This window comes from Hypanus sabinus, chromosome 13, assembly GCF_030144855.1.
Source record: "Hypanus sabinus isolate sHypSab1 chromosome 13, sHypSab1.hap1, whole genome shotgun sequence".
Taxonomy (NCBI): domain Eukaryota; kingdom Metazoa; phylum Chordata; class Chondrichthyes; order Myliobatiformes; family Dasyatidae; genus Hypanus; species Hypanus sabinus.
This window is the reverse complement of record NC_082718.1, coordinates 21,475,918-21,496,894: the sequence shown is the minus strand read 5'-3', so window position 1 is coordinate 21,496,894 and position 20,977 is coordinate 21,475,918. Positions and strand designations below refer to the sequence as shown.

Below are 20,977 nucleotides of genomic sequence, written 5' to 3'. Positions count from 1 at the left end.
TATTCATAGCAATCCTGCCCATGTGGCGCCAGCTTCATTCAAAAAAACATCCTCAACAGACCTGCACTTCTTTAGGGACTGCTGATGCTGAAATCTGGAGCTTAAAAAATACAAACTGCTGGAGGAACACAAATGGGTCAGGCAACATTGTGGAGGCAGAGAAATGCATCAGTCCGATCCAAAACATTGGCCTGCTTCCCTGGATGTTGTCTGACCTACTGACTTCCTCCAGTAGTTTAGTTTTTTAGCATGGTTTAGCATCAGAAGACATTCTGCAGTGCTATTCAGTGCTTTTGAAGGGTAGACAGAGTTAGAAGTTTGGAAGTGTAACAGCCAATTTGTGCTTAGCACTGAGATAATGACAGAGGAATAAACACAGATTGGGGTATCAGGGACATGAATCAATGCTGTGGAATGTGCTGCCCCTATTAAAGTGCAGATTACTGTCTTATCAAAAAGCTAGCACCCCTGACTGCATATACCACTCCTCCCACTGCACTGGTATGTCAGCTGATAGAGCCTGATGATTAACTGGGTTGGTGAATGGTTGGAAGCTGGGGGAATCTAAACTTCATTAAGGATAAAGGGGAATTTATCCAGTGCAGTCCGAAGCAGCCTGAATAAGGTATCAGGAACCCATTATATAGCAGAAAACCAAATGAGCCAAGATAAATTCAACCTCAGTGTAATATGGGGTTAAGAGGACCAATAAATTAGTCATGATGGAGTAGAGGAGCAGACTCAATAGGCCAAATAGCCTAAATTTTGCTCCTATGTCTTTATGGCTTCGTCTAATCTGAGACTGATGGAAGCCTTGGGATTGGTCACGTCCTCTCCCACAAGACCCAGTTTTCCATCATCTTTAAATCATTTCTTTCATGAAGATGCAACAACTGTATTCGACCTGATCTGTCATTTATCAAACTCACACTAGTGAGAATCTTACAATTTTATAATTGCCCCATGGAGGGTTTTTAAAAAAAAAACAGAACATAACTATTTCCAACTCTGTGCATGCTGATCACAAATCCTGAGGGACAGTTACAGCTCCAATAAAATGTAATTAGTGCTACTTTCAAGTTAACAGTACATTCTCTTTGAAAATAAAACAGGTCTTGATACTCTATACCAAACTCTAAACTTATCAATGCTTAATATTGTAGGAAAATGTTACTTTGCATAATAGCAGATTATTATAATAGGGTTAAATGTCTCCAAATGGAACACCTTCCTCCTTTACAAGTTCCTCCAAGAGCTGCTTTACCTCCAGGCAAGATCATCTCCCCCAACCCCACCCACCGCCGCCTTCACGCTTTCAAAACAGGCAATACATCTGGCTTGGACGTTGCGTGGGTTAAACCCAATGCATAGATGTAGACTCGGGAATCCACGACAATATTTTCATTTTGGAGCATTTCTGAAAAGGAAACAAAACAAGATTTTTTAAGCTACTAATGAAATGTGAATGACTATAATGAGAATGCAGACAGCCAATAATATATTCCTGCACAAAATGTATGTATGGACAGATTGAGTAAGACCATGCAGTTACACAGATTTATTAACTACTAACATTATATCAGGAATACATTTTGAATTTTTATCTAGGGATACAACTGACCACTCTGACCTGCCAGGCATGGTCTCCGCTCTGCATTTCACAACTCCTACACTCTTCTTTCTGTGTCACACCCTGCTCCTATTCACTCACTAAGCTGATAACCTTGTTTACAGTTTATCCTCATGATCTCCTCTCCTCCCACCCCCAGTTCCAGCTTATTTATTTTATTTTTATTTAGAGATACTGCACAGTGATAGGCCCTTTGGCCCAATGAGCCCTTGCTACCCAATTACACCCATCTGACCAATTAACCTACTAACCCGAATGTGAGGGGAAATCGGACAACCTGAAGGAAACCCATGCGGACACGGGAGAACATAATTATCCCTTACGGCCAGCGGAGAATTGAACCCGGATTGCTGGTGCTATAATAGTGTTACATTAGATCCCTAGTGTCTAACTTTAATGATTAAAATGAATCAAAAATACAAATCAATACTGTAGAAACATTTGATAAGACTTTAAATAATTTTACATTCCAGTATATGGAAGTGGTTGTATTGGCTGAAATATTAAACTTTCTCAAGTCTCTTTGTAAGGGAAAAGGTTCTAGACATGCACTCAATGTTTTAAGAGCAGATTTCTGAACAGACAATGGACCAACCCATGAACACTACCTCACTACTTATTAACTTAGTAATTTTATATACATTTTTTCTTATAATTTATAACTTTGTTTAATGTATTGCTCTGTACCACTGTTGCAAAACAACAAATTTTATGACAAAGTCAGTGATAATGGACCTGATAACTGATGCTGACTTAAACAGTTCAGGAATCAATAAGTACGCTAGGCTTACCATCAATTTTCTTTCGAAGTTCATTCAAAGGAATTAAAATAACTTCAACAAATTCTGAGAAGACAAAATGTCTCAATAAGATAGTGACGGCCAAAATTAAATATGCAGCCATAATCAGATTACTCCATGCAAAGAAAGTGAGGCATTCCTTTATTATACTTAGCCAAGCCAGACATCCAAGTTTTTGAAAAAGCATTTTAAAACGTACCTCCATCATCTGTAAAGATGAAAAAAAATACAATTTCATTGATGTAGTGAAGTAGATGTACTGATTTTACAAGAATCATACAATTAAATGTCACAAGAATAAAAAACAGGAGCAAGGAGTCAGCATTCATGACCACAGACCTTTCAATGAGATAATGGAAGATAAAATTTTCAAAGTTCAAAGTAAATTTATTATCAAAGTACATATACAGTGGCCACTTTATTTGGTACCTCCTGTATGTCCATTGTCTTGTGCAACTGTAGCCCGTGCTCTTCAAGGTTCAACATGCTATGCATTCAGAAATGCTCTTCTACACAGCACTGTTGTAAGGTACTGTTATTTGAATTACTGTTGCCTTCCAGTCAGCTTGAACCAGTCTGGCCATTCTCTTGTAGGTGTACAAGATGATGAGAGGCACTGATCGTGTGGATAGTCAGAGGCTTTTTCCCAGGGCTGAAATGGCTAGCACGAGAGGGCACAGTTTTAAGATGCTTAGAAGTAGGTACAGAGGAGATGTCAGGGGTAAGTTTATTTTTTTAAATGCAGAGAGTGGTGAGTGGTGAGAGCTGCCAGCGACGGTGGTGGAGGTGGAAATGATAGGGTCTGTTAAGAGACTCCTGGATAGGTACATGGAGCTTAGAAAAATAGAGGGCTATGGGTATGCCTACGTAATTTCTAAGGTAAGGACATGTTCGGCACAGCTTTGTGGGCCGAGGGGCCTGTATTATGCAGTGGGGCCTGTATTATGCAGTAGGGCCTGTATTATGCAGTAGGGCCTGTATTATGCAGTAGGGCCTGTATGTTTCTATTCTCCTCTGACTTCTCTCATTAACAAGCAGATGTACCTAATAACGTGGCCACTGAGTGCATGTTACCAGATACTATGCTGAGATTCATTTTATTGCATGCATTTACAAGAAAACAAACCAAATTTATGAAAAACTATACATAAACAAATACTGGCCAAAAAAATGCAATTTTCAGACTCAGCTCCACTTTCCTGCCCTGTTCACAACTCTCTTACATCCAAAAATCTATTGACCCCAACCTAGAATACATTCCGTGACTCTGCCTCCACTAGGGCTGAACACAACCCTCGGAGACAAAATTCATCGTCCCACAATTTGACCCACGAGAACCAATGGAAGTTATGTATCAGCAAACAAACCGTACATGATGCTTGTGCTGTGGTCTCCCTTACTGTTGTAGCAAGAGATCTCCACTTTTATATTCCTTTTGCCCTCCTAGTTACTTACACTTCATTGCTAACCTCCTGTGTCAAAAAAACTCAACTTTGACTATGACCTAGGGCCTTGTGGATGACGGACAGACATTGGATTGCTGGAAGGTTAGTCACTCACTGCAGGGTACCCACCCTATGACCTCTTGCAGCCACATCAGGAGTGCAGCCGATCCAGATAAATTCCAGGTCAACAGTAACCCTCAACTGCTGACCTTGACATAACATGCAATAACATTATCAGGGTTTCAATGTCTGGTTTTATTTCACAAACTCTTTGGAAACACTCTGGGACATTTCAGCTTCTGCTCCCTTCCTTTCCAGTCCCACTGAAGGGTTTCAACCTGAAATGTCAACTGTTTATTAGCAAATAGCATGCTTAGCCTTGCAGGTCTCTCTATACCAATGACACCAGTCTTTCATTAGCCTCTCTTGGAGAGGCAAGAGATTCTGCGGTCAGTTTGACTTTTCCTCCATCTCTGTCTGACCATACCACTGCACACAGATATAGAAGGATTCTTTATTGCTGTTTCCATATCGATTTTGTTTTGCCAGTCAGGGTTGTTAGGCCTGAGATGAACTCCTGAACCTGGAGGACCAGACTACTCTGGCCTCTACCCTTTGACCCTTTTGCCATGTTCTAGAGGGGTTGTATTGAGAGCATCCTGAGCAGCTGCATTACTGCCTGGTTTGGAAATTGCACTATCTTGGATCAAAAGACCCTGCAGCGGATAGTGAGGTCAGCTGAGAAGATTATCGGGGTCTCTCTTCCTGCCATCACGGACATTTACATTACATGCTGCCTCCACAAAGGAAACAGCATTATGAAGGACCCCAAGCACCGCTCATACAATCTCTTCTCCCTCCTGCTGTCTGGGAAAAGGCTCCGAAGCATTCGGACTCTCACGTCCAGACTATGTAACAGTTTCTTTCCCCCAAGCTATTAGACTTCTCAATACCTGAAGCCTGGACTGACACCTTGCCCTATTGTCCGGTTTATTATTTATTGTAATGCCTGCACTGTTTTTGTGCACTTTATGCAGTCCTGGGTAGGTCTGTAGTCTAGAGTAGCTTTCTCTGTGTTGTTTTTTTTTATTACGTAGTTCAGTCTAGTTTTTTGTACTGTGTCATGTAATACCACGGTCCTGAAAAACATTGTCTCATTTTTACTATGTACTGTACCAGCAGTTATGGTCGAAATGACAATAAAAGTGATGACTTGACTTGATGTGTGACCCTACCAAGAGCCAAAGCACAGGCCCCGACTCTAGCCATCCTTGAATCCTTGATTCTAGCTCTGAATCCTTGTGGCATGCAAGCCTCCAAACCCTACAACAAGGTTGTGGTCCTTAGAAACCTTGAATAACAGACCTTTCATTGGCCTGAAATGTCGACTGTCTATTCCTTTCCATACATGCTGCCTGACTCACTGAGCTCCTCCAGCATTTTGCATGCGCTGCTCCAGATTTCCAGCATTTGCAGGATCTCTGGTGAAACCCACTGGGACATTTTGCTATTTAGATGTGAGCTGGTCTCCTCATTAATGTCGCTCTTCCACAGGAGGACATGGCTTTGAGGATAACTGTAACAGCTGACATGATCACTACAAATGCAATGCTGCATCAACTGTAGATCTGCAACTGTCTTTAACCCAGACAGAACTTACCCAGCCTCTGCTTGGGTTTGATGTTTTCCGAATCGTCCCCGTTAATATTAACGGACACATACCGCATTGTGCAGTTGCTCAGCCCTGGATCCAAGCAGACAACTGAAAGAAAGAGCATTCAACAGCAATTTAAAAGGTAATCCTATTAAGTCTAATATCATAGAACATGAACAGTATATTTAGCCTATGTTGTACTGACCTACTCCACAATAAAATCTAACCCTTCCCTCCTTCACAACCTAGAGCACTCCATTTTTCTTACATCTACGTGCCTATTCAAGGGCTTCTTAAATGTCCCTACTGTATTTGCCTCCATGCCTGGATTGGAGGGCATAGCTTATTAGAGTAGGTTGAGTGTACTTGTCCTTTTCTCCTCGGAGTGACGGAGGATGAGACGTGACCTGATAGAGGTGCACAAGATGATGAGGGGCACTGATCACGTGGATAACCAGACGCTTTTTCCCCAGGGCTGAAATGGCTAACACGAGAGGGTATAGTTTTAAAGTGCTTGAAAATAGGTACCGAGGGGATGTCAGGGGGTAAGTTTTTCCATACATAGTGGTGGGTGTATGGAATGCACTGCCGCCACTGGCGGTGGAAGCGAATACAACAGGGTTTTTTAAGAGCCTTCTAGATAGGTACATGGAGCTTAGAAAAATACAGGGCTATGCACTAGGAAAATTCTAGGAAGTTTCTAGAGTAGGTTACATGGTCGGCACAACATTGTGGGCCGAAGAGCCTGTAATATGCTGTAGATTTCTCTGTTCTATGTTTATCCCTGGCAATGTATTCCAGTCATTGTGTAAAAATCCTACCTCTGACATCTCCCTGAAACTTTCCTCCACTCAGCTTAAAAGTATCTCCTCTAGTACTGGCCATTTCCACCTCGGGAAAAAGCACTGGCTGCCCACTCTGTCTATGCCTCTTATCTCATACTTCAGCTCATGTCCTTCTCCAATCCATATTCTTATCTATGATGGGAAGGCATCTTTGGAATAGTTGTATGCATTTTATACCTTTAGTCTTGTGATTTAAAGGGGAAGATTTAAAAGACAGCCGAGGGTCAAGTTCTTCAGCCAGTAGCTGTGGGTACATGGCATGAGCTGCCAGAGGAAGTGGTTGAAGCAATTACAATAGGAGCATGTCACTGAGAATGTAGGGAGTGTCAGTGTCAGCAGCACTGCCTTTCCAGTGAGACATTAAACCAAGATCCTGTCTGCTGTCTTAGGTGGGGTAAATCATTTTGAGGGGGAGAGTATAAGGGAGTGAGAGGGTTTTGCTGTCTTGGCCAATATCTTTCCTTCAGTCGCTGAGAACTGTCTGTGGGAGCTTGCTGTGCACAAATTGCCCTCAATTATTATTAGCTGCTTCAGTTCAGAGGAACACGTGAAACATAAAGGTATGGATAGACGGGTGCTATGGAAATGCAAGTCCTCCTTTGTTCCTGATTTACCTTTGATACACTGAACTAAAACTGTTGTAACGTACAAAGTAATTCTGAACAGATGCCTCAGTGTCAGCCCTGGTTCCCTTCACCTCAGTCTCTCATTATGACCTTGCATCTTATTGTCTACCTGCACTGCACTTTCTCTGCATAGTTATCATTTTACCTTATTCTACCCTCAATGCACTGTGTAATGAACTGACCTGTATGAACAGTGTGCAAGAAAAGCTTTTCACCATCTTGGTACACATGACAATAGTAAACCAATTCCAATCGCAACTACAAGAAGCCGCAGAGTTGTGGACACAGCCCAGCACATCACGGCAACAAGCCTCCGCTCCATGGATTCAGTCTAGAATTCTCACTGACTTGGTAAAACAACCAGTTTATTATATCCACCCAACCAGAACTTCTCTCAGCAGGCAGTAGAACAGCCTGAAAGCACACATCACCAGGGTCAAGGACTGCTTGTACCCCATTGTCAGCAGACTCTTGAACGGACTTCTCGTACAATAAGATGGACTCTTGACCTCACAATCTACCTTGTTATGAACTTGAACTTTATCATTTACCTGAACTGCACTACTTTTGGGTAGTTTTTACATTTTATTCACCATTGTTACTGTTTTAATTTATTCTAGCTCAATGCACTGTGCAACAATCAGATCGGTATGAACGGTACACAGGACGGGTTTTTTTCCCATTGTAACTTGATACACGACAATAATAAACTGAGTCTAATTTCAATTCAACTTTAGGAAGGGGAGCAAGATCAGGACTCAATAAGGGATGGCTGATGCAGGGGGGTGTGGAGAGAACTGGTGTCAGCAGTTAATTGTGTCAAACCTGGACCGGTGCCACTGATCTCTCCCTTGTATCCGGTCTCCTCCAACAGCTCCCGCAAGGCTGCTCTTTCTGCAGTCTCCCCATCATCAATGAGACCTGAAAGCAGAGTGGGAGAGCTGAGAGTTACGTTTAAATAGCAGACCTGCTTTTACCCCGTCCCACAATGTCCTCTTAATTCACCATCAAATTGTTCACTCATTCCATTTCATTATTTCATTAACTATATTAAATTTAGACAAAAAAAAATTAGTATCACCATGAAGTGCAAGATTATTGCAAAACTCTCAGCTGATTCACTGGTGTCCTTTGGGGAGAGAAATTTGTTTTTTTTGGAATAGAAATTGCAAGAAACTCTCCGCAGGTGGAGGGAAATGAACAGTTGATGTTTTCAGGATTATCCATTTCCCTTCGTAGATGCTACCTGATCCTTTGAGTTGCTCCAGCAGTGTGTTTTTTGCTTAATATTTGATCCATTCCATTAACTGTTTCTCTCCACAGACGCTGCCTGACCTGCTGAGAGTTTCTTGCAATTTCTAACAGCAAACAGTTTTTATTTCAGGTTTTCAGCAGCTGCAATTCTTGAATTTCCAATCTGCCAGTCTGACCTCTATATAAATCCAAGCCCAGGGTCTTGACTCTGAAATGAACTGGCATGACATTAGTTCAAGGAAAGTTGAGGACTGACTTTGTCAACAAAGCCTAAATCCTGTGAAATAACTTTAAACGAAAATGCAACTAATTGCAAATTGGAACAGCCATTAGCCACATTAATGCCAATTGGTTTAACCCTGACAATTAGTTAAGATTAACATCTATGGCTAACCTCAACTAATGAGATCAGGGAGGCATGGTAGTGTAGTGGTAAATGCAGCACTTTACAACTATCAGTTCCTGCTGCTGTCTGTAAAGAGATTTTACGTTTGCCCCATGACCACATGGGTTTCCAATTTCCTCACATATTCCAAAAAAGATGTACAGGTTAGGGTTTGAGAGTTGTGGGCATGCTCTGCTGGTACTGGAAGCATGGGAACACTTGCGGACTGCCCCCAGCACACCCTTTGGTTGTGTTAGTTAACGCAAGCAACTCATTTCACTGAATGTTTTGATGTACGTGTGATAAATAAGTGAATCTGAAACCAAATCAGAATCTACATCACCGGCAGGGAGTTCCAGGCAGTAGCATCCCATGGGTGGTCTGAACTGTTTCACCAAGATCAAGCAGTCATAATGGAGTGTCCTTTTCAGCACTGCCAGTATAGCTACGCCTGAACATTGGGAAAAAGCAGGGGTTAATATTCCAAAATTCTGTTAATTGTTATCAAAGTACATATACACAGTACATTACCATATACTTTTCTGCAAATCATTTTCTCGCAGGCATTTACAGGGATGTTATATTAAGTAATAGATTTTATGAAAAAATATACATAAATACAGGCAAACAATGAAGGTGCAAAAAAGGACAAGCTCTGCAATTGAAAAATAAAACTGAGAACATGAGTTGTAAAGAATCCTTGAAAGTGAGCCTGTAGGTTGTGGAATCAGTTCAGAGTTGTGGTGAGTGAAGTTATCCACACCAATGAGGTGCCTGATGGTTATAGTGCAATATTTCATCCTGAAACTAGTGATGTGGGCTTCTGTACCTTCTGCCTGATGGAAACAGTTATTTCAAACTGAGGAGAAACTACATAGACTGCAGTGGTAGATACACTAGCACAACGCCAGAGAGCCAGCGAGTGGATGGCACAGAAGCAGGTTCCACCGAGACCCATTGACCCCTCCACAGCAATCCCCATTGTTCCTTCAAACCCCCCAGATTCCACTCCTTACCCGTAATCTGGGGAGAATTTACAGCAGCTAATTACCGTAGATTCCGGACTACAGAGCGCACCTGATCAAAAGCCGCACGCTCTAATTTTAGAAAGAAAATCAATTTTGTACTTGTACAGGCCGCACCGGATTTTAAGCCGCAGGTGTCCCACGTTGTAATATGAGATATTTACACAGAAGGATATTACATGTGAGGATTTTTTAACTTTTAATTAAATCCGTATGGTAACATAAACAAATACATATTGCAAATGCATTTTTTTGACCAGTGCCTGTAACACAGCTACTTTTAAATGTACATACGTATCAGTAACACACAAATTACGTTGTGTATACTTTTTTACTGAACAGTGCACGAACAACATTCCAATATCTCCTAACGACTGGTAAAAAAATATATATACTGCAGCCTACCAGGAAAAGTTATTGATCGCCTTCTTCATCTTCCTCCTGCGCACTAAAACCATCAAAGTCCTTCAGTGTCCGAATTGAACAACCTCAGGATCTCGTCACTCACTTCAGTCTCTTCGTTGTCGCTCTCACTTGAACGCACGCGGTCCTCTTCATCACGCAGCAGTCCAGCCTTTCGAAACCCGCTGGTGATGGTGGATGTTGTGACACGGCTCCACGCATTTAGGATCCACTGGCAGACTTGAGTTAAAGATGCTCTTCGCATGCGTCCTGTTTTGGTAAAGGATTTCTCGCCGCTCGTCATCCAAGCCTCCCACTCAACGCGCAGCGCCGTTTTTCTCTGTGAAAAAACCCCCCTGGTTGCTTGGCGTAGCACTCTCTCAGCCAATCCTTCATTAGACTCTCCATCATCCAACCTTTCTTATTGACTTTCACCATGATTTCTTTTGGGAATTTTTCCTTTGGCATTGTCAGCCGCTTAAAAATCACCATCGGTGGAAGCTTTAGTCCGGATGCTGTGCAGCTCAGAACACAAGTAAAATGTGTTCTCTCATGGCCACTTGTTTTCAGTGTGATGGACGAGTCACCTTTTTTATTAACAGTCCGAGTGAGAGGCAGGTCAAACGTCAAAGGTACTTCATCCATATTTAAGATATCATCTGGCCCGATGGAATTCTCCGCTATCTTTGTTTGAGTGAATGTGCGGAAGTTAGCAAGTTTTTCCTCGTGGTGTCGGGAGGGAGCTGCTGACACAGAGTCGTGCGTACCCTGACGGACAGGCCTTTTCGTCTCATAAATCTAAAACACCACGATGGCCCACCTCTAAAATCTTCAATTTTCATTTTGGTGGCGATTGCTTTAGCCTTCAGTCTGATCTGCACGGTGGAAACACTGCGGCCGCCTGCTCTCTGTGTGTTAACCCAGTCTTCAAGAAAGTTTTCAAGTTCGGGCCATCTGCTATGATTACCTCTGAAAGCTTTTGTCGTCTTTTTGCATTGACTCAGTTCTTCACGCTGGCGTCTCCACCATCTCAACATCGACTCATTTATGTCAAGATTATGTGCAGCAGCTCGATTTCCTTCTTCAACCGCCAGATTGATCGCCTTTAACTTAAAAGCTGCATCATATGCTTTTCTTCGGGTGTTTTCCATGTTGATGAGGGTGAGTACAAATGACCGATTTACAATAATTTAATTGTGAAAGTGTGCTTGATTTATCATACAATTTCATTGGACCTCTGTGAACTACTCATCAATTTTATTGGTCTACTGTTACGAGGCAAAATATTTTTGGCGGCATGAAAAAAAAACATGCATTAGCCGCACCGTAGTATAGGCCGCAGTGTTCAAAGTGTGGGAAAAAAGTAGCGGCTTATAGTCCGGAATTTACGGTAAGCTACCTTCTTGCACGCCTTTGGGAGGTGGGAGGAAACCACAGTCACAGGGAGAATGTGCAAACTCTCACGTACAGCCAGCGATGGAGATCAGGATCAAACCCGGGTGCACACCACTGCAGTCGATGTCAATGGTGTTGAGCTTCAGAGAATTGAGTGAACATTTCAATTAGTCTATCATGGTCTAACCAGATGGACACCAACATCAAGAAAGCTCAGCAACACATCTACTTCCTTAGGGGGATAAAGAAATTCAGCACGCTCCCTTTGACACTCAGCAATTTTTAAAGCATCCTAGGCAGATGCATCACAGCTTGGTGGGGCAACTGCTTTGCCCAAGACCACAAGAAACTGCAGAGTTCTAGACACAGCTTAGCACATCACGTAAACCAGTCTCCCCTCCTTGGCATCTGTCTACACTTCTCGTTGCCTCAGTGAAACAGCCAACATAACAAACGACCCCATGCATCCTCCATTAGGCAGAAGATACAAAATCATTAAAGCATGTAACCACCAGGCTCAAGGACAGCTTCTACCCTGCTGTTACAAGACTACTGACGATTCCCCAGTCAGATAAGATGTACTCTTGACTGCACAGTAACGCTATACTCTACACCGTTTTCTCTTGTACTACTGCTGTAATATGATCTGTATGAATGTTTATGCAAGACAAGCTTTTCACTGTACCTCAGTACATGTGATGATAAATCAATTTACGAACTCCTCTTCACCACAAGGAACCATCCCTACATACCAAACCCACCAATTCCCATCCTAATCCTGAAGATCTTCTGGGTTAGCTTCCACAGGCTGACATTATTTTAGAATAGGTGGAAGGCAGGGCTGACGAAACATCCTTGATTCATCAGTGAGTTTGAAATGGTAAAATAGGAACTGTCTTAATGTCCAAGCTGGTGTTCACTGCCTGTGGACAGAGGAGAGGAGGGAGGCAGCAGACAAGGACAATACAGTCTGTATTTGGGGACTTGGGGAGAGATAGGCACAGGGAGGCACAGTGGTGCAGCTGGTAGAGACACTGCCTCACCGCGCAAGAGTCAGCTCTACATGCAACTGCAGAGAGTTGTTCACACAGCTCAGTACATCACAGAAAACAGCCTCCCCACTATACTTATCACTGTCTCAGCAAAGCAGCCAGTGTGACCAAGAGGCCACCCACCTGACATTCTCTCTTCTCCCCTCTCCCATCGGGGGAAGATACAAAAGCCTGAAGGCATGCAACACCACATTCAAGCACAGCTTCTACTACACTATCACAAGACTCTTGAATGGACCTCTTATACTTGGTAACATCCAGAGATTAGGGTTCAATCCTGACCTCTGATGCTGTTGTAACATTCTCCTTCTGACTGTATGCATCTGCCAGTACTCTTGTTCTCTTCCACATCCCTAAAACATGCATACAGGTTAATCAGCTGCTGGAAAGAGTGAGTGGTGATGTGGGGAGTAAATCAGTTTATTATTCTCAGTGAAAAGCTTTGCTTTGCATGCCATCCATACAGATCATTTCATCACATCCATATATTGAGGTAGTACAAGGGAAAACAGTAAGAGTGCAGAATGAAGTGTTACAGTTATAGATCACATGCAGTGCAGGTGGACATTAAGGCACAGGGCCATAGCAAGATAGAATATTATGTCAAAACCCATTTTTCACAAAATAGTCTTACAATATTGGAGCAGAAGCTGATCTTGAGCCTGGCTGAACATGCTTTCAGTATGTTGTACCCCCTGCCTGATGGGAATGGGGAAGAAGAGAGAATATCTGGACTGGGTAGAGTTTTTGATGATGTTGGATGCTTTTCTGAGGTAGTGAGAAATGTAGACAGCGTCCAGGGAGGGATGGCTGGTTTCCGTGATGCCGTGTCCACAACTCTCTACAGTTCCTTGTGGGGTCACAGGAAAAACTAAGATAGGGTGAGTGTCCACGAGTGTGGGATAGTCAGGTGGATTTGTTTGTGTTTTATGGCTGTATTCAACAGCACGCTATGCCAGTCTTACAGAGCATCCAAAAATAATTATAGAGAAGAATTGCAAGAGATTTAAGAAACTGAGCAGAAGAGAGACTATTCTATCTTGAGCTCAAAGCATTCTACTAAACTTCTTTTTCAACTAAATTTCTTTTCCAGCCTGATCTTAACTCGAGCAACACACACAAAATGCAAAAGGACTCAACAGGTCAGGCAGCATCTAAAGAGGAAAATTAAATAGCTGATTTTCTGGCTGAGACCCTTCATCAGGATTGGAAAGGGTGCTTGCATCTCTCCCCCTACCCCATCTTCTTATTCCTTTATTCCAGTCCTAAAAAAGTGTCTCAGTCCAAAATGCTGACTGTTCATTTCCACAGACACTGCCTGACCACAAATTTCCTCCAGTATTTTGTGTGCATTTGCAGAATCTTTTGTGTGTATCATATCTAACTCTCCCAGAAAGTGTGAAGAATCAGGTAGAGCTGCAGACACTTGATCAGACACTGGTTGGTCCACAGCCTAGAGTGCAGAACTCCAAAACTTTACAACCCTTTCATGTAACGAAAAATTCTCCATTCCCTCTTCACCCAGGACTTAACCCCCATTTTCAAACGTTCCAGTCAGTGAAGCAAACCCTCAGCATCTGCCCTGCCCAAAACCACAAGCTGAAACACATTCCATTCCCACAGAAGAGGTTATGGCATAGTGGTTAGCATAACAGCCCCATGACCGGGGTTCAATCACCACTGTCTTTCAGGAGTTTGTATGCTCTCCCTGCGACCATGTGGGTGTCCCTTGGGTGCTCTGGTTTCCTCCCACATTCTAAAGAGGTTTGGGTTAGCAGATTAATTGGTCACATTGGTGTAATAGGACGGTGTGGGTCACTGGGTCTGAAGGACCTGTTACCAGGCTGCAACTCTAAATAAAGTACAAAATTACATTAAAACATACAGGAAATTTGGATGCAGCCATCTTACCATCACATTTACTATTTGGTTTCCTGGTCGTTCTTTTCACCGTTTCCCATACCCTGTTTTAACAAAGTAAAACAAATGAAACAAAAGAAAATAGAACAACAGCTCATATCGATATCACTGAGTACACAACAGTAATCAGTGTGGTATTTCTCAGGGGTATTAATCATGTGGCAGTAGGTTGACCAAAGGTGTGGTGAAATGCGTTTTAAAGAGACTGACATAGAGAAGGACAGAGAAAAAGGGAAAACAGGACACGTGGCCCGACAGTGAGGACACATTTCCTATAAAGCTGGAACCTGGAGTAGGAAGAAGCAGGCAGGAGAGGGGGAGGAATTAGATATTCTGTGACAATGGGTTGTAGTATACAGGAGTGTTCAAAGTTCATACATGTTGTCATATACAGTAGATTCCAATTAACTGGGACCCATTGGGACCAGTACATTTTGGCCCAATTGAGCAGCTGCCCCAATTAGCCAAAGTTTCATGGAAAAATAAAAAAAGACAAACTGTGGTGGCCCACTTCCTAGCACACTTGAACCGGCTCACAATTAGCCAGTGTGCGGGCACAAAGGCCAGGTCCGCAACAAAGGGTGAAAAGCCTGGGGGGGGGGGCACGTGTCTCTTGGAGCGTCGGCGCCCGGGGAGGGCGGGATGAGGGAGGCTTTAAAAGCAAGGCTGTGAAGTTCGAATAAAATTCTCTTTGACTGCAGTTTACCGTCTCCGTGTCGTTATTTTAGCGCTGCGTGTAGCACACCACTACAAAACTACTATTTGAGTTACCAATTATGTACCATATTTAAATTAAATTAGAACAATACCACTACAGCACTATAATACTGTAGTTCCTAACAGTTATTTAAAGAGGACATCATCCAGGGTACACTGCCATGTTCATTTGATTTACTGTGAATAAACAAAGTCAATGCTGACACCAAGTGCAGATAATGGACCGCCTATAAACAATGCTTTAGACAACTGCATCCTCCAAATATTAATTTCCACTGTAGGGTTCAAGATGATTGTAAATACCTTAAAATTCTTTGTAGTTCCTAACTTGTTGAAATAGTGAAATCATTTCATTTTCACCCTTGGGTATTTCTGACAATCCCAAACATGAATGCTTGAAACTACAGTGAGCAAAACAGTTTGAACTGTCCTGCTATTTCTCACCAACTATCAGTGACAAACATCACTGCTTTTCGAATACAAACTGACGCTATTTAAAAACTGACTGCTTCAAGCACGTGTAGTGTTTAATGGCCGCACAAGTGCGTGTGACTAATGCTAGTTAGAAACTCTGGCAACAGTCTCCTGTCCCAGTTAAGCAGCTTAGTGTCCCAAAAAAATGAAGGGATTCCTGGCTATTTTCTCACCTAGTTTCTGTTCTTTAAGAGTTGTCCCAAATAAGAGGCTGCCTCAATTAATGGACCAATTAACCAGAATCCACTGTACTACCTTGAGATGCATTTTCTTGTAGGCATTTACAAGAAAAATAAATACAATAGAATTTATGGAAAACCATACATACACAAAGACCAATGAACAACCAGTGTGCAAGAGAAGGCAAACTGTGTAAATAAAAACAATGTCATCAAACAATTGGTGGTTCAGGAAGGAAGCTGACAATGAATGTCATAAAGGTCACAATGGATGTGGCAAAGATCAGTTACAGGCAGGCAATAAATGCTGACCTTGATGGCAACACTGAAATCCCCAGAAATTACTGTAAGAGAAGGATAAAAATATACAAGAAAGCATATATTCAAACTTTCGTCTATGAACTAAATCCACAGCATGCTCTTGCAGCCCTGAGGCAGTTGTTATAGATGTTCTCAGTTGTTGCTGATACACACAGCTACATCCCGCAAAAATTATCCAACAAAACTGCTTTCTCCTAAGCATAACTGTGTCTGCCCCTCAGTTTCAGTTAGTTTTACCCGTTTGAAAAAGAAAAAATTTGGGGATGCCACGGTAGTGTAGTAACTAATGCGACTCTATTACAGCTCAGAACATTGGAGTTCGGAGTTCAATTCAGTGCCTTCTGTAAGGAGTTTGTACGTTCTCCCCGTGACCACAGGGGTTTCCGCCAAGTGCTCCAGTATCTTGTAAATTGACCTGTGATTAGGCCAGTGTGGTTTGCTGGGCCGGAAGGGCCTGTTCCGCATTGTATCTATAAATATCAATAAAGAATAAAATTCACACACAGAAGCAACAAACCCATCATAGAGCATGGAGACAGGCCCTTCAGCCCACCTGGTCCATACTGACCAAGTTTACCAGGTAAACTAATCCCACCTGCCTCCTTTTGGCCCATATCGCTCTGAAATTTTCGTATCCATCTACCTGTCCAATTGCCTTTTAAATGTCATTAATGTACCTGCCTCAACTACTTCCTCTGGCCGCTCATTCCATATATTGACCACACTCAAATTTGTCTCTCAGGTTTCTATTGAATCTTTTCCCTACACATACGCTCTCCAGTTCTTGATTCCTCATCCCTGGGAAAAAGATGGAGTGAATGCACTCAATCTCTGCCCTTCATGACCTTATACATCTCTACAACGCCATGCCTCATTCTCCTAGTCCCAAGGAATAAGGTCCCATCCTGCTCAATCGCTTTCTAAAACCCAGCTCCTTGTGTCTCAGCAACATCCTTGTATCTACGTATCTATTCACTCTATCCAGCTGAAATGGCATTTATAGGGCAACCAGAACGGAAGAAAACTAGGTGGATGAAAGCTGCTGAAAGATGCCAAGAAATGGGGCCTTTCCCTGAGTGCCCAAGTCTATACCTGGTTTTGCCAGCAGGGTCGATGTAGGTTGTCTGTAAAAGCTGAGCCCATTTGCCTTTTGCCAGAACCTGGAAAAAAAATTAACAGCACACTCAATTAGAATCAAAGAGCACTACAGCAGAGAAACAGGCACTTCAGCCCATCTAGTCCATGCTAAACTGTTACTTAGCCAAGAACCATCGACCTGTGGCTGAATCACAGCCCTCCGTACCCCTCCCATCCATGTACCTATCCAAACTTCCTAAATGCTGAAATCGAATCCGCCTCCATCACTTCCCCTGAAATATTTTTTCCTTTCACCTTAAACTCAAGACCTCTACTTCTAACAAGACAGAATCCGCAGATGCTGGAAACCTGAACAACACACACAAAATGCTGGAATGCAGCAGGCCAGGCAGCATCCATGGAAAAAAATACAGTTGACAATTTGGGCCTAAACCCTTCGGCAGAACTTCTACTTCTAGTCTCACCAAACTTCAGTGCAAAAATACTACTTGCATTTACACTAAACATTGTACCCCTCTATCATTCGCCCCTCATTCTCCTATGCTCCAGAGAATAAAGTCCAATTCTATTCAGGTCCTCAGCTCCAATTATTGGTGTTCTAGTGATTGTCCACTAATCACATACTGTTTCTCAGATGCTTTTTCCTGTGTTATATTCCAGATGGATTCTTTGAGGTATCTGAGGGCCAACAGGCAGTTTGCATACTGCCAAAGGCCAATGTTAAGCGAGCACTAGAGATATTGAGTACACCAATTAGTAAACGAGAAACGGCCTTCCCCGACACCTTTCAGACCATTGTCAGGACTTCTGAAGAAATCTCTGCCCTATTATTAACATATCACTTGCAGCACAATGTATCCCAACACACTTAACCTCCGTTATACAATGATTAGTAATGCCTAGTCTGCATTTCGGGAAATTTGAACGTCTGGCTGTCCTCCTTCTATCTCCATATTGGTAGAGCCTAAAGAGACAAGGACAAACAAAGGGGAGGTTGTGTGAGGCAGAGGAATGGCTATTGGATTGCTTTGAATCAGTGTTTTAAGCCGCGTTCAAGGATTCATAAAAGAATCAGAACAATAATGCTACGGTGGTCACAGACATTATAAAAACAGTAACAGTCAAGTGTGCCCTCACAAAATCATTCAGCCTTCCCCAGCCAGAAGCCTTGGATGCACCAAGAGATCTGCAATCTCCTGAGGGCCAGATCAGTGGTGTTCAGGTCTGGCAACTGAGTAAAATACAAGAGGACTAGGTCAGAGCTCCAGAAAGCTACCACACATGCAAAGTGGCAATTCTACAGCAAACTTGAATCGCTGAAGGATGCTCGACCACTGTGACAGGGCTTGAATGCCATCACCTCCTACAAAGTGAAACCAAGATTAGCTCATGCCTCTTATGCTCTATTTGACCATCAATAACGGAGGCTTCTTCACAAACTCACACAGCCCCAAATGACCCTATAATTTCAGTCTCTGAGGCTGATGTGAGAGCATCCTTTTGGAGAGTGAACCCACAGAAAGCATCCAGCCCCGATGGAGTACCTGGCAAAGTACTGAAGACCTGTACTGACCAACTGGCCGGAGTTTCACGGATATCTTTAACCTCCCACTTTGGCAGACTGACATATCAACCTGCTTCAAGCAGGCCTTAATAACACCTGTGCTTAAGAAGAACATGGTAACCTGCCTCAATGACTATTGTCCAGTGGCACTTACTCCACAGAAATGAAGTGCTTTGAGAGCTTGGTGATGTAAATCAATTCCTGCCTGAGCAGCGACTTGGATCTGCTCCAATTTGCCTACCAGACAACAGGTCCACAGCAGATGCCATTTTACTGACTCTTCACTTGACACTGGAACATCTGGACAGCAAAGATACATACATCAGCATGCCGTTCATTGCCTACAGCTCAGCATTCAATACTATCGTCTCCTCAGAACTAATCAATAAGCTCTAAGATCTAGGCCTCAATACCTCCTTGTGCAACTAGATCCTCAATTCCCTCACTTTCAGACCCCAGCCAGTTCGGATTGGCAACATTTTCTCCACAATCACCATCAGCACAGGTGCACCACAAGGTTGCAAGCTGAACCTCCCGACCTACTCGCTTTACACTTATGACTGTGAGGCTAAGCACAACTCCAATGCTGTTTTTAAGTTTGCTGACGAGACCACTGCCATTGGCCTAGTCAAAGGTGGTGATGAATCAGCATATAGAAGGAAGACTAAAAAAACTGACTGAGAGGTGCCACAACAACAACCTCTCAGCAAGACCAAAGAGCTGACTATCGACTTGAGTACATTGGAGGTCTGTGAGCTGGTCCTCACTGGGGGATAAGAGGTGGCAGAGGTCAGCAAATTTAAATTCCTCACTGTTATCATTTCGGAGGATCTGTCCTAGGTCAGCAGTGCCATTAAAAGAGCGAGCCTCTTCCGTCTTAGAAGTTTGCCAGTATTTGGCATGTCACCTACAATTTTGGCAAGTTTCTACAGATCTGCAGTAGAGAGCATATTGACTGATTGTATCATGGCTTGGTATGGAAACACCAATGCCCTTCAACAAAAAATCTACAAAAAGTAGTGGACTTGGCTTAGTCCTTCACAGGTAAAGCCCTCCCCTCATTGAGGACTCACATCACCAGGTCCAGGAACAGTAATCCTCAATCATCAGGTTCTTGAACCAGTGGAGATAATTTCATTGATCCCCACACTGAACTATTCCCATAACCAATGGACTCACTTTCAAGGACTCTTCATCTCATGTTCTCAATATTTATTCTTATTTACTTATTATCATCATTTTGCCCATTTTTCCCCCTATGTATTTACCATGAATGTCCCCAAGAAACTTAATCTCAGGGTCGTATATGGTTACATAGAAATATGCTGAACTTTGAAATGAATCACTGGGTGGGATGGAGACTAATCTTGTTGAGTGGTGGACATGAGCATGGCAGTGTACACTTTACAGCTCCAGCAAACTGGGTTCCATTCCACTTGTCTGTAAGGAGTTTGCACATTCTCCACGTGACTGCGTGGGTTTCCTCCAGATGCTCTGGTTTCTTCCCAAATTCCATTCCAAACACGTACTGGTTAGAGTTAGTAACTTGTGGGCACACTGTGTTGGCACCAGAAACATGGAGATGCTTGGATATATTTAATGTGGAGGTTGATGGGGTCCTGATTAGTAAGGGTGTCAAAGGTTGTGTTGAGAAGGCAGGAGAATAAAGTTGTAAGGGAATAATAAATTAGCCATAATGGAATGGTGGAGCAGACCAAATGGACTGCATGACCCAATTCTGCTCCAATATCTTATGGTCTTAAAAAGTTACCTCCTCTTTGATGATGGACTGAGAAGTTTGATTGCTTAACTCCATCTTTATTCTTGCTTTCAGAAGTCAATGTTTAACTTTGCTCTTTGCGCAACACAAGCAAATGTCTAGATTCAGAATTTGCAGTCGAGATCCTTCCACTCTGAAGTCTCTGCCCTCTACCCAACGTTTTCCTCAATCTGAAACAGAACAGAGAATCAAAAACTCAGTTTAGCATAAAGCCTTTTAGAAGCATTTCAATCAAATAATTTCGATTACCATCTTTGGTTAACAAAATATATCTGACTTGCATTTAATGTTAACAATTGGTCTGGCATCAGTAGCTGTTTGCAAGCAGGTTGCAGACCTGTATTTAAAAGTGTTTCCAAAGTTCAACTCTAAATCCCGAGGCCCATTCCCAACCATAACCACCCTCTCCTC

General features: G+C 42.7%; 1 protein-coding gene across 1 annotated transcript; it reads right to left on the bottom strand.

Moving 5' to 3' along the window:
* Positions 1 to 931: 931 nt before the first annotated feature.
* Positions 932 to 20,623, bottom strand: nudt5 (nudix (nucleoside diphosphate linked moiety X)-type motif 5; the record flags this gene model as incomplete). Its single annotated transcript, XM_059988481.1, has 9 exons — positions 932 to 1,417; positions 2,422 to 2,475; positions 2,630 to 2,638; positions 5,536 to 5,637; positions 7,826 to 7,921; positions 8,983 to 9,090; positions 14,425 to 14,477; positions 17,217 to 17,284; positions 20,558 to 20,623. Coding segments are annotated over 9 exons (666 nt in total), but the record flags the coding sequence as incomplete, so codon positions are not given.
* Between the last annotated feature and the right edge of the window lie 354 nt (positions 20,624 to 20,977).